This window comes from Petaurus breviceps, unplaced genomic scaffold, assembly GCF_028583685.1.
Source record: "Petaurus breviceps papuanus isolate PSGF00001 unplaced genomic scaffold, PetGlider_PUasm1.0 90822, whole genome shotgun sequence".
In the NCBI taxonomy this organism is placed as follows: Eukaryota; Metazoa; Chordata; class Mammalia; order Diprotodontia; family Petauridae; genus Petaurus; species Petaurus breviceps.
The window spans coordinates 25,012,413-25,024,478 of NW_027187351.1; the positions used below are offsets into that span (position 1 = coordinate 25,012,413).

At 36.1% G+C, this 12,066-nt stretch overlaps 1 protein-coding gene across 1 annotated transcript in view; it reads left to right on the forward strand.

The window, feature by feature from the left end:
- Positions 1 to 12,066, forward strand: part of COL19A1 (collagen type XIX alpha 1 chain) — a 426,484-nt gene that overhangs the window by 402,907 nt on the left and 11,511 nt on the right. Inside the window, exon 49 of the mRNA XM_069070725.1 lies at positions 527 to 593. Within this exon, the coding sequence (XP_068926826.1) occupies positions 527 to 593 (67 nt within the window). The remainder of the gene's footprint in view (positions 1 to 526; positions 594 to 12,066) is intronic.

Genomic DNA, 12,066 nt, shown 5'->3' on the forward strand with positions numbered 1-12,066 from the left:
ATAGATAGATAGATAGATAGATAGATAGATAGATAGATAGATAGATATAAATACCTACAGTGTTAGACACTGTACTGAGCACTAGAAGTTTAAGGATAAAATCCAGTCTCTGCCCTCAAAGAGCTTACATTCTAGGAAATGCTGGGAAATCTGTTGTAATAGTAAAAATGTCTAGTCTTTGGAGTTCCAGAAAAGGAAATGTGAATACTCTTTAGTTACATAATACAGAAACACTTGTCTGTATATAGTAAAAAATAAAATAAAATAATGCCCTTATGGCTAATATATAAACACAGTCCAGTACAAGTTTTGAAGTTAATTAAGCTCCTCAGTTTCTTTCCAGCTTTTAATCAACAACAAAAGATATTTGCAACTTTGCATAATCTACCTTTAAGAACATTATCCTTTGATTAAACTTATCCCTTCAGTAGTTTCAGATATATAGCTACAAGCCCAGTTTTTTTTTATTCCTTCCTCATTTGTGAGATGCTGTGTTATAACAACACATTCATTTTTTTATCTTCAGGCTGATGCAGTTTCATTTGAAGAAATAAAAAAATACATAAATCAAGAGGTCCTGAGGATTTTTGAAGGTTAGGATATGATTTTCTGTGTCTGTGTTTCTGAAAGTATTTCATGGAATAACCCAATTCTGGATGGGATCTGAGCATGATTGTAGTGGGAAAAGGACTCAATCGAGTTTGACCTCAGTCCCACCATTTACTGTCTCTGTGACATGCTTAACTATAGAAGAGCTGGAATTTAAAAACCAAGCAAATCTGTGCATCCGTTGATTGATCTGGTCTTTCTTAATGTTTGTGAGAGTTACTTTGGATGTCTGGGTCATAGTTTCCTCATCTAAAAAAAATCTGGATGATATCTAAGGTCTCTTCCAAATCTAAAATCCTATTATGCTAGATCACCTAGTCCAAGCATTACAGAAATCCCCTCTTCAACATCTCAGGTAAATATTCAGCCTCTGCCTAAATACCTTCAGGGGTAGGAAATTCACAAAGTGACCATTTCCATTTTCATCTAGCTCTAGTTGTTAGAAAGTTCTTCCTTTCATGAAGCAAAGGTCTCCATACTTGCATCCACCAGTAATGTTTCAGCCCTCTGGAATAAAACAAATTTCACTCTTTCTTCCTTGTGACAATCTCTTCAAATGTTTGATGATAGCTATCATATCCCCCAAGTGTTTTTCAGATCCTTAGTTTATCTTGGCTTGCTACCATCATCCATCCCAGTCTTCTTTATATACTAGCTGAGCAATGGAACTTTCAAACTACAGAGCCCAGAACTGAGCACAATATCCTACATGTAATTCAACCAGTACCAATTTTACAAATGATGAAACTTTAGGAAAATAGAGGTTAAGTGACTTACCAAAGTCACATAGCTAGAAGGTATCTAGGAAAAGATTTGAACTCAGGTCTTCCTGACTTCAGGTCCAACACTAAATATGTGAAGTATGTTGTAAATGGGACCATATAGAGCACTACAACATGCCAGGAGATACCTCCTCACAAGGTTGACATCAACCCATCAATCTTTTTGGCAGATTGTAGTGCAATCAATTTTTAATTCACCTAGTTGTGCTATCTCACACTATTATTAGCTCACTTTATGCTATTTTCACAATTCTCCAGCCACAAGACTATCATGAATATCTTTAGCATTGTACTTATGTACTGAATAAGGTTAGTTTGGTATAGTAATTCATTCTAGAACAGAAATATCAAACACATGGCAATGCTTCCCACAACACTCCAGAGTGCTACAGGAACTGAAGTAGAATACAATTGGGGAATATTTAACAAAATAAGCAAAAATATAATAGAACATAGATAATGTTAATGTGTGGTTTTCTAAGTCAATTTGCAGGCCCCTAGGGATCCTAATGTACAATTTATTGGCCCCTTCTCCATTTGAGTTTGACACCATTGTTCTAGAATTTTACCAGTAAGACAAATTCATTAGTCAATAATTTCCAGATTTAAATATTTGTTTTCTCTGTCTCTGTCTCTTTCCCTGTCTGTCTCTGTCTTTCTTTCTCTGTCTCTTTCTGTCTCTCTGCCTTTCTCTGTCACTGTCTTTCTCTGTCTTTCTCTGTCTCTGTCTCCTCTCTAATTTTTTTTATTTTAGGCTAGCAGAATGGAATTCTCTCTCTCTCTCTCTCTCTCTCTCTCTCTCTCTCTCTCTCTCTCTGTCTCTCTGTCTCTCTCTCTTTCTCTCTCTCTCCTCTCTCTCCCCCCTCTCTGTCATTCTCTCTCTCTCTGTCTCTCTCTCCTCTCTATCTTTCTGTCTCTCTTTCTCCTTCCCTCCCTCTTTCTCATGAAAACATTTATCTGTCTCTAGTCTTCTGGCATCCCTCTAAGTCTACCTTATTTCCCCAAGATGACCAACAATTGTTCTACATTGACATCTGCAACTTCTTCCATTATGTTAGGATGTAATTTCTCTGGGTCTACATACTTGATCTCAATTCAGCAGCTAAGTGATTTCTTTTCTCACCCATCTTTTGATCATATTTGTTCCATCTTTCCCAGTTTGATGATCATTATCTATAATATAGAAGATGGATATAAAATAGGAGTCGTGTAATTCTCCGACCTTTAACCTATTCTGCTAAGCTGGGGCCCATCCTTCCCTAGTTTTTCTAGACCAGGGGTGGGGAACCTGAGGCCTCAAGGCCACATGTGGCCCTCTAAGTCCTTAAGTGTGGCACTTTGACTGAATCCAAACTTCACAGAACAAATTTGGATTTAGTTAAATGGTCACACTTGAGGACCTAGAGGTCCACATGTGGCCTCAAGGCCACAGGTTCCCCACCCCTGTTAGGCCATTGCGTTCTTCATAACTCATTCAGGACTTCACATCCCCAGACACTAATGATTCTTATAGATTCATTCCACACTTCTCTTTCTTTTTTTTTTTGGAGGGGGTCAGGCAAGGCAATTGGGGATGTGACTTGCCCAAGGTCACACAACTAAATGTGTCAAGTGTCTGAGGCCACATTTGAACTCAAGTCCTCCTGACTCCAGGGCCAGTGCTCTATTCACTGTGCCACCTAGCAGCCCCACACTTTTCTATTCTGTCTTGTTATTTGCTTTCTTTTTATTTTCAGTATATATGTTTTTTTTAATATGAGTTCATCAAACAACTTCCTATACAATCACAATTATTTAAGAGGTCTTTTCTTTTTTTACTCATTGGGATCATTTGTGGTATCATTGTCAAAATTTTGGGTTTCTTTGGTGTCTTGTCTTTCTTATGCCATCTTTCCTTTTAAGAGATTCCAACTATGGGATCTTATTGATCCCTCATTATGCCTAGAATTCTTTTTTAGGAAATGCAACATGATAAGGTCTCTTTTTGCCAGGGCTGCTATTACTTCTATTTTGCCAACCAACCAATCCGTCCTTACTAGTCAGAATAAAATCCAAAGTGATGGCTCACCTCATTGCTTCATCAAGTTTTCTGAAATGTTCATACTATGGCCCATGGTATGCTATCAGGTGACTCATGAGTTATTAGAGCAATGTCATTATCTCAAAAGTTAAAATGATGCAAGGAGTTGGGGGGGGGGCGGCGGTTAGGTGGTGAAGTGAATAGAACACTGGCCCTAGAGTCAGGAGGACCTGGGTTCAAGTATGGCCTCAAACACTTAACACAAAAACTAGCCACGTGACCTTGGGCAAGTCACTTAACCCGAATTGCCCTCCAAAAAGCAAAAAATAAAATTAAAGTAAATTATGCAAGGGGATAGTCAGAGGAGGGACAAAGAATATTTTTGGCCTTTAAAGTCCTACATCCAATTTAGTTAACACATCCCACATGGCTAGTCTATGCAGCAACTGTACTAGGTATTAAAAATCCAGGGTTGAAAAATAATATACTTTCTGCCTTTAAACAAAACTTACAGTTTAATGAGGGAGATGACAGGTACTCAAATAAGTTATGGTATAGATAAGTGGAATGTGATAGGGACAAAGGAGAGCAAGGAAGAGAAATTTGAGGAAAGAAAAATGATGTCTGTTGTTTATTTGTGGAAATCCTTCTCTTCCTTCAAGGCTCAGCTTATTTATCACAACTTCCAATAAGCCTGCCAGGAAGCTGATCTATACTTCCCCATCCCCCCCACCACAGCTAAAAGTATTTCCTCCTCATCAGATATCCCTAGAGAACTTTAATTAGTTCTCTCCTTTCCTCCATTGCATTCTGATTCATGTTATATTCATGTAGCTAGATATTCAGGCTGATTTCCCTGTGGGCAGGGTAAGAATCTGAAACCTAACTGTGTAGATTCTAAGAACTGCAGTCCTATACAAAAAGCACCCACCCTGGGAGGACTTTGTACAAGAACATACTGGGAGGATGTGGAATAGAGGCTCCACAAATACCTCTTCTGCTTGTGTGTCACAGACAATAGGGAAGCTTGGTGCTGCAAGTACAGGTGTATCTGCTTGTTACTGGACTTGCCTCTGCAAAAGGACTGATACACAAGGTGTAATTGGCTGCCCTTTATATGCTCACCCCAGTTGGTAAAGTGGATGTTAAAAGCTTGTCTGATAGTTCTAATTGTTTGTATACTGATTTATTTAAGGCTTTTTAAAAGCTAGTTTGCCCTTGATTAAAAAGGAAAAAAAAACTATTTCCAGTTGTAAATTCTCTGTGACTTAACATCCACTAATTATATGGTGAGAAAAGGAGAGATTATACTGGATGAAGTGAGTGACCAAGATTGGTCAGCACAAAACAGTATAGAAGATTAAATTTTGACTTCAAAATGTTAGGGTTCCCATTAATATTCGACTGAGCCAAATGAGAAAGAACCTTCTGGATTTGGTTTAACAACTCATTTTATATGTTCTTAAATATCAGAGAAACATGAACTATGTGATTCAGGCCACTTTACTCCTAGGCTATGGAGGTATGAGTAAGCAGAATTCAGGTGTTAGAGAGTACCATGCATCTAGGGGTCTGTTTAGCTTGGGGGAGTCGATTGTTACATTTCCAGTGTGAGCGTTTACACCTCAGAAATCTGCCAATTCTACAAATTAGGGTTTGATTTATTCTTTTGTTGATTGCTTAAACTTAAGAAAGTGATAGAGAAAATGTGAATAGTACAGATTTTTTTTAAATGTATCATTTCTTTTGGAAGGCTGGTTGTTAAACATTTACCAACATGCATGCATCTCAGTGAGGTGTTCAACCTTCAGAAAAAGGAAGTAGCGATATGAACAACAAAAAATAATGACCTACATTCCTAAACTTCTTTGGCTTTCACTTTCCACCTATATCTTTAAACCTTACCAGATAGTGCCACCTGCTGGTTATATATATTTATATAAAAGTTGTAGCCTACCACCCCCCATAGATTGGAAGTGTCTAAAGGGAAGACGCTGCATTCTTTTTTTTTTCATCTCTGAATTCCCAGAACCAAGGACAGAATCCTGAAACATAACAGATGCTTAATAAATATTTCTGAGATTGAATCTAATTGAACTGTCCTATGAGAAAATATTATTTAACCTAGAAGCTAAGAAAGTGTTTTAAAGACATGTATGAAGAATTTCACAAAGGGAATGCTGATCTGCTGATCTCCCTCTCTACAGAAGGTGGAATAAGAGAAAATAGGTTCATTATAACAAGAGAAAGGGGTAATTAAACACTAGCATAGGTAACCAGGGAAGATTATGGAATTGCTGTTTCTAGAGGGTTGTTGTTTTTTTTTGTAATTTTGTTGTTTTTTGTTTGTTTAATTGAGTTTAAAAACCCAGGTCTTGAATTAAGTTAGAGAATGACCTAGAATAGATGACCCCTGGTTGTCCTTTGAAACTCTGTGATCCAATATATTACCTTCTTCATCATTGTTGCCTTGGTGCCCCCATTCTCCAAGGAAGCCAAACCACTGGGTTCATTTTTTAAAGTGATTGTAATGGATTTGCCTTACCAGGCAAAGTCTGGGTATTAGCTGTCAGTAAGCTTCCATTAGAACTATTTAATTTCCTGGTCCATTAGAAAGCATGGCCAAAAACTGTTTAATTGACAAAAGATCTCCCAAAAACAGAGGAAAGGCAATTAAAAGCACAGACGTTCACATTTCATTTAGAGCATACAAAACATATTATTTTAAATTATCTAGCACTTGGACAGGGTTCATAAGAAATCATTAGCCTTCTGCTAAATAACTATTTTGGTGTATATTTTAAAGGTGAGTGATTTACAGTTGTATGTAATTATTTAAAAGATTTTTTTCCTGTTTTGTTTAAAAATTATAAATTACCTAAATCAACTGTTTTTTAATTTAAGCCCATTCAACCCACATATGAAAGGGGGAGAAAGTGAGTTCTGAATACTTTTACTTATAAGTTGAAGGTGTTTGAAACAGATGTGCCTGTAATTAAGTTAAATGGCACTGCAATGGGTAATTGCTTTTATGGGTAAAACTAGAAATGATTTGCCAGTCAGACAATAGAAACTTTTAATTTTAAAAAATGTACTTTTTTATTATTATTGCTAATGTAATGGGTTGTCATGACCAAAGTATAACCTATGGACATCGTTGCATTCCTACTAGTGTCAGAAGAAAGTGAGGAAAGTGCCTGGTACTTTGGAAATTCTCCCCCTGTGACAAATTTTAGGAGTACATTAAGATGAATGACACAGGATTAGCAGTCATGGAAGGCTGAGCTGTAATCAGCATTATTGGATGGAGAATTCAAATCAATAGTATCCTTTATCCATTTTGGTATTTTGAGTGCTGAGTATTTGATAATAAAATTTCAACAGATGTGAAAAATTAATGCCCAATCTATCATCTATTAATAGAAATAAAACTATACAATTATTTGTTATATGTGAACAAAATTACAAAAATACATCATACTGGTCTACTTGCTATTCCTCACACATGCTCTCCCGCTCTACTATGTTTCCTTTAAAGACTCAGCTCAAACACCACCTACTCCAGGAAGCCTTCCCCTTCTTCTAGCACCTTCCCTTCCAAGATCACCTTGTATTTGGTTTGTACATGTTTTGACCAACCCTCGTGTGTACTTGTCATTTCTTCTATTTAAATGTCAATTTTTGTCTTTGTATCTCTAACAGCATTTAGCATGGTAATTGGAACATAGCAAGCGCCTAATAAATGTTTATTTTTTTGTATAAATGCTTGTCAAATCAAGTCACTTTAAGGAGCATTTATTAAGCACTTATTATGTGCCAGGCACTGTACTAAATGATAAGAATACAAATAGAAGCACCCACCCAGAAACACCTGGCCGTGTAACCTTGAGCAAGTTACTTAACCCCAATTGCTTAGGGGTGGCCAGGTGGCTCAGCGAGTGAGAACACCGGCTCCAGTGTCAGGATGACCTGGATCAAATCTGGGCTTAGATACTCGGCGCCACACGCAGAAATAACTGGCCGTGTAACCTTGAGCAAGTTACTTAACCCCATTGCTTTTAAAAAAAAAAAAATACAAATAGAAAAAATAGTTCCTACTAGCAAGGAGCTTACATTCTAATGGAGGATGATAACAAATAAAAGGAAGCTGAAAAGTAAGGGGAGGGAGAAGAGATGAAGACACATGGGGGGAGAGGTAGGCAAGCAAAGTAGAAAGCTTGCTTCAGTGATTAACGGATGCTTAGATATACCACGGGAAATACATCCCTGGGAAATATTCCTGGAACCTGACTATACCAAGTCTGATGAGTTTTTGTTTTTGTTTATTTATTGAATTCTGTTGAAATATGTGTGATGTTGGAGCTAGAGATGTACCTCACTTTATATCCCAGATGTGTTCTTGAAAAGTTGCTTGTAAATAGAATTTTTTTAAATAGTAATATTTTAAATAAATTAGACTATTTAATTAAATAATATTTAGACTATTTAAGAAAGTCTTCTTACTGGTTCTTTTGTAAACCAAATATATATTTTATAAAGTGAATAATCACTCCTTCCCAATTTATCATTTTTGTAAACCTATATCTGACTGTATTCAATTTGCTTATAGTGAGATACACCAGTAGGCTTAAAAGACTGTCTTATTTAAATGGGCTTAAATGCCTCTCATCTACAAAAGAACAATTATAAAATGAAGGGATCAAGTCAGATGACCTTGAAGGTGCCTATAATTCTTATAGGAATGAATGAGATAATTTGTAAGAGTTATGATAATAATCATTTTACCTAAATTAAAACCAAAGATATTTCACATTTTTGTAATAAAAATTAATGGAATTGTTATTTTTTTAAATCTGCATTGACAAATTGCATTATGGCATATCTATTCTAAGAAGCAATGTGCATGAATGATATCTCAAATTGAATCCTAGTCTACATGTCATCTAGGAATAAAAGCCTTCACAAGAAGTCCCATGCTAGCATATATAAAAGTATGAACGATAGTACTTATCTACTATTTGAGTCTCCCCAAATTGGGCTCAATCTTCCTTATAAAGTCATAACTCCCATAAGACAGCATAACTCCTAATATAGAAAGTTTAACAGTCCTTAATTCATAGATTTCAACAAGCTTGTTGCCTGTCCAATAATATTTTATTGTTGATAGACATTCACTTTATTGTCAAAACTATCTGTTTAAATCTTAATTTTTGCATTCCCTTGCTGTTTATGCCTTTTTCCAGATGTATCATGTCACTTGAATTGCTTGATGTTGTTTTTAGATTTTACAAAGCAATGTGCAGAAGCTAGAAGCAAGGCCAGATAACAGGAGATGATCATGAGTGTAGCTCTGCCCTCTAAAAATGTCAGTAATGCCAAAGCTCAGAATGAGCTGGTAAGGCTGGTGAGGCTGATGAGGGAAGCTAAGGAAATGTGAAGGGCTTGGTTAGACATATTGGGAGGGAAGGGAGACTCAAAACATGAATAGAATCTTTGCTTAGGGTAGATGAATGATGACAATTGAGAAAAGAGAAGGCATTGCCTTTTTTATTTTGTTTCTAGTTTTTTTTTCTGCAAAGGAGAGTGATTGTTACACTAGAAATGACAGGGGAAAAAATACCTAACAGAGAGTTGACACCTACAATAAATAAGGAGATAGAAAGAGAGCACTTAGCTGTCCTTGATCAATTCAAGTCACCTGTCCCAGAAGAACCACATATTTTGGTCATAAAAGAAGTGGCAGATGTGCTTGCTGAGCTGCTACTGTCACTGATATCTAAAAGATTGTGGAAAACAATAAATGGCAAAATGCATGCTGTTGGTCAGTGATTTCAGCTATATCCTGGTCTTCACGGTGCCATTTGGGATTTTCTTGGTGATAATACTGATAACAATAGGTTTGCCATTTCCTTCCCCGGCTCATTTTACAGATGAAGATCAAAAAGGGTTAAGTGATTTGCCCAGGATTACACAGCTAGTGTCTAAGGCAGGATTGAACTCAGGAAGAGGAATCTTCCTAACTCTAAACCCAGTGATTTATCCACTACACTACCTAGCTGCCCATAGCAAAATTGAAAAAGAACAAATATTATCATAATTGTCCAAAAAGGGAAGATAACAGCATTTGAAATCATAGGTCACTGATTCCTGAGAAAATTCCAGGAAGGATCATTAAAGAGATTGTTTGGCAAATGCTTGAAAAGGGAAGTGGTGATTATAGTCAGCATGACTTCATCAAGATAAAGTCGTGCCAGACCAACCTCATTTCTGTGGGGTTTTTTTAAGTTGACTAAAATAATAGATGAGGGGAATGCCATGGATGTAGTTTATCTATATTTTAGCAAACTTTTTGATGAAGTACATTATAATAATCTTGTGAAAAATATGGTGAAATGTGGATTAGACTAATGTAATCAAATAGATTTAGAATTGGATGAGCCAGACTCAAGGAGCAATCATTAATAACTCAGTATCAACATAGCAAGGCATCTGCAGCAAAGTACCCCCAGTGATCTATACTTAGTTATGTGCTATTTAACATTGTTATCAACGATTTACTTGTATAAAGGCATATATGGCATGCTCATCAAATTTGAAAATGATACCAAGCTGGGACAATGATTAAAACAATGAATGACCCAGTCAAGATCACAAAGGATCTTGACAGATTAGAAAGGAGGTCAACATGGGGTTGCATCTGCTAAGATGAAATTCAATAGAGATAAATGAAAAATCTTACACCTATATATAAAAAAGCCAACTCCACAGATATAATAAGATGAGGAGGCATGACTAGACTGTAACTGTTCTAAAAAGGATCTAAGGGTTTTAATGGATTGCAAGCTGTATATGAGTCAGAAGTGGCATTTGACAGTCAAGAAAGCTAATGAGATCTTGGGCTTATTAAGAGTAGACTAGTTTCCAGGAATAGAGAGGGATTAATCTCACTGTATTCTGCCCTCATCATACCTCCTCTGGAGTATTATATTAAGTTCTTGACATCTTGGTTTAAGGAGGACACTGAAAAGTTAAAGCATATTCAGAGGAAGACAACCAGGTTGGTAAAAAGCCTTGAGTTTAAGACATAAGGATTTGTTGGAAAAACTGAGCATATTTAGTCTAGAGAAAAGAAGATTCAGGGGAAACATGATAGCTGTGTTCAAGTATTTGAAGGTGATGTGGAATAGGGATAAGATTTGTTCTATTTGTCCCCATAAAGCAGAAACAGGAGTAATGGGTAGAAGTTAGAGGCAAATTCAGGCTTTCTAACATTTGGAGCTGTCCAAAAGTGGAATGAGATGCCTAGAGAGGTTATAGAGTTCCCTCTCCTTCAAGTAAATACTAGATGACTATTTGTAGGATATGTTCTAGTGAAAGTTCTTTCATGTGAGTGTTGGACTTTTGGGCTACTGATATTCCTTCCAATTCTCAAATTCTAAGATTTATGTATTTAAAATTTATAAAGTATCTATCTCATTTGTTGCTCACAAGAAATCTTAGATACATACTACAAATGGTAGTATTCCCATTTTAGAGATGAGGAAACTGAGGCTAAAGAAAATTAGGTAACTTGCCCATTATTAAACAGCTGCTAAATGTCAGAGGTAGGATTCAAACTCATTCAAATGGCTCTCTGGACTACAAGTCCAAAGCTTTTCTCACTATACAATTCTGACTTCATAAAGACTATAAAATGTTTCCTGGAAATGTCTCATAAACTAAGTTAGTTGTTAGTTTTTAAAATTAGTCGTGATGTACAAATGGAGTCTTCTATATAGGTTACTGAATATCTAGCTCATTCTTTGAAATTCAGATCCTTATCATCAATTCCAAAGATAAAAGTCCCTGAATAAAATTTTAATAACACCTTAAAGCTTTCTACCTCCTTCTTTGAAGAGACTTCAGAGGTCATCTAGTCCAAATCCTTCATTTTACTGATGAGAAAACTGAGACCCAGAAGGGTTAAGTGACTTGCCCACAGTCACACAGGCAATAAGGAGCAGAGTCACGGTCCAAAACCAGCTCCTCTGACAAGTATTTTAGTTAACATATTAATTTTTCTCAATTTATATATTCTTATTTCCAACATTTCCTTTTGGCACACAAAATTATATAAAATAGAGATGCGTATGGTCATAGTCCCTGGGAGGAATTTGGTTAGTACATGATAAAAGGTGCCCAGCAGCATTGCTTCTGGCTGAATAATAATTATTGTGAAGAATAATAATTGCTAGCATTTAAATAACTCTTTAATGTATGCAAATCACTTTACATATATTAACTCATTTTATCTTCACGATAGCTCTGTGAGTTGGTGCTATTATTATCCCCATTTTTACAGATGAGGAAACTAAGGCCTAGAAAGGAAAAATGATTTGCCCAATATCAAACAATTATTAAGTGTCTGAAGCAGGATTCAAACTCTGACATACAAATATATTTTTCAGTATAGGTTCCTGAATATTTAGCTCATTCTTTGAAATTCAGATCTTCATCATAAATTCCACAGACAAATGTTTCCAAAAAAATTTTCATAACTCCTTAGAGCTTTCTACCTCCTTCTTTTTTTCTTTTTCTTCTTTTTTTTTTTTTTTTTTTTTTTTTTTTTGAGGGCACTTGAGGTTAAGTGACTTGCCCAAGGACACACAGCTAGTT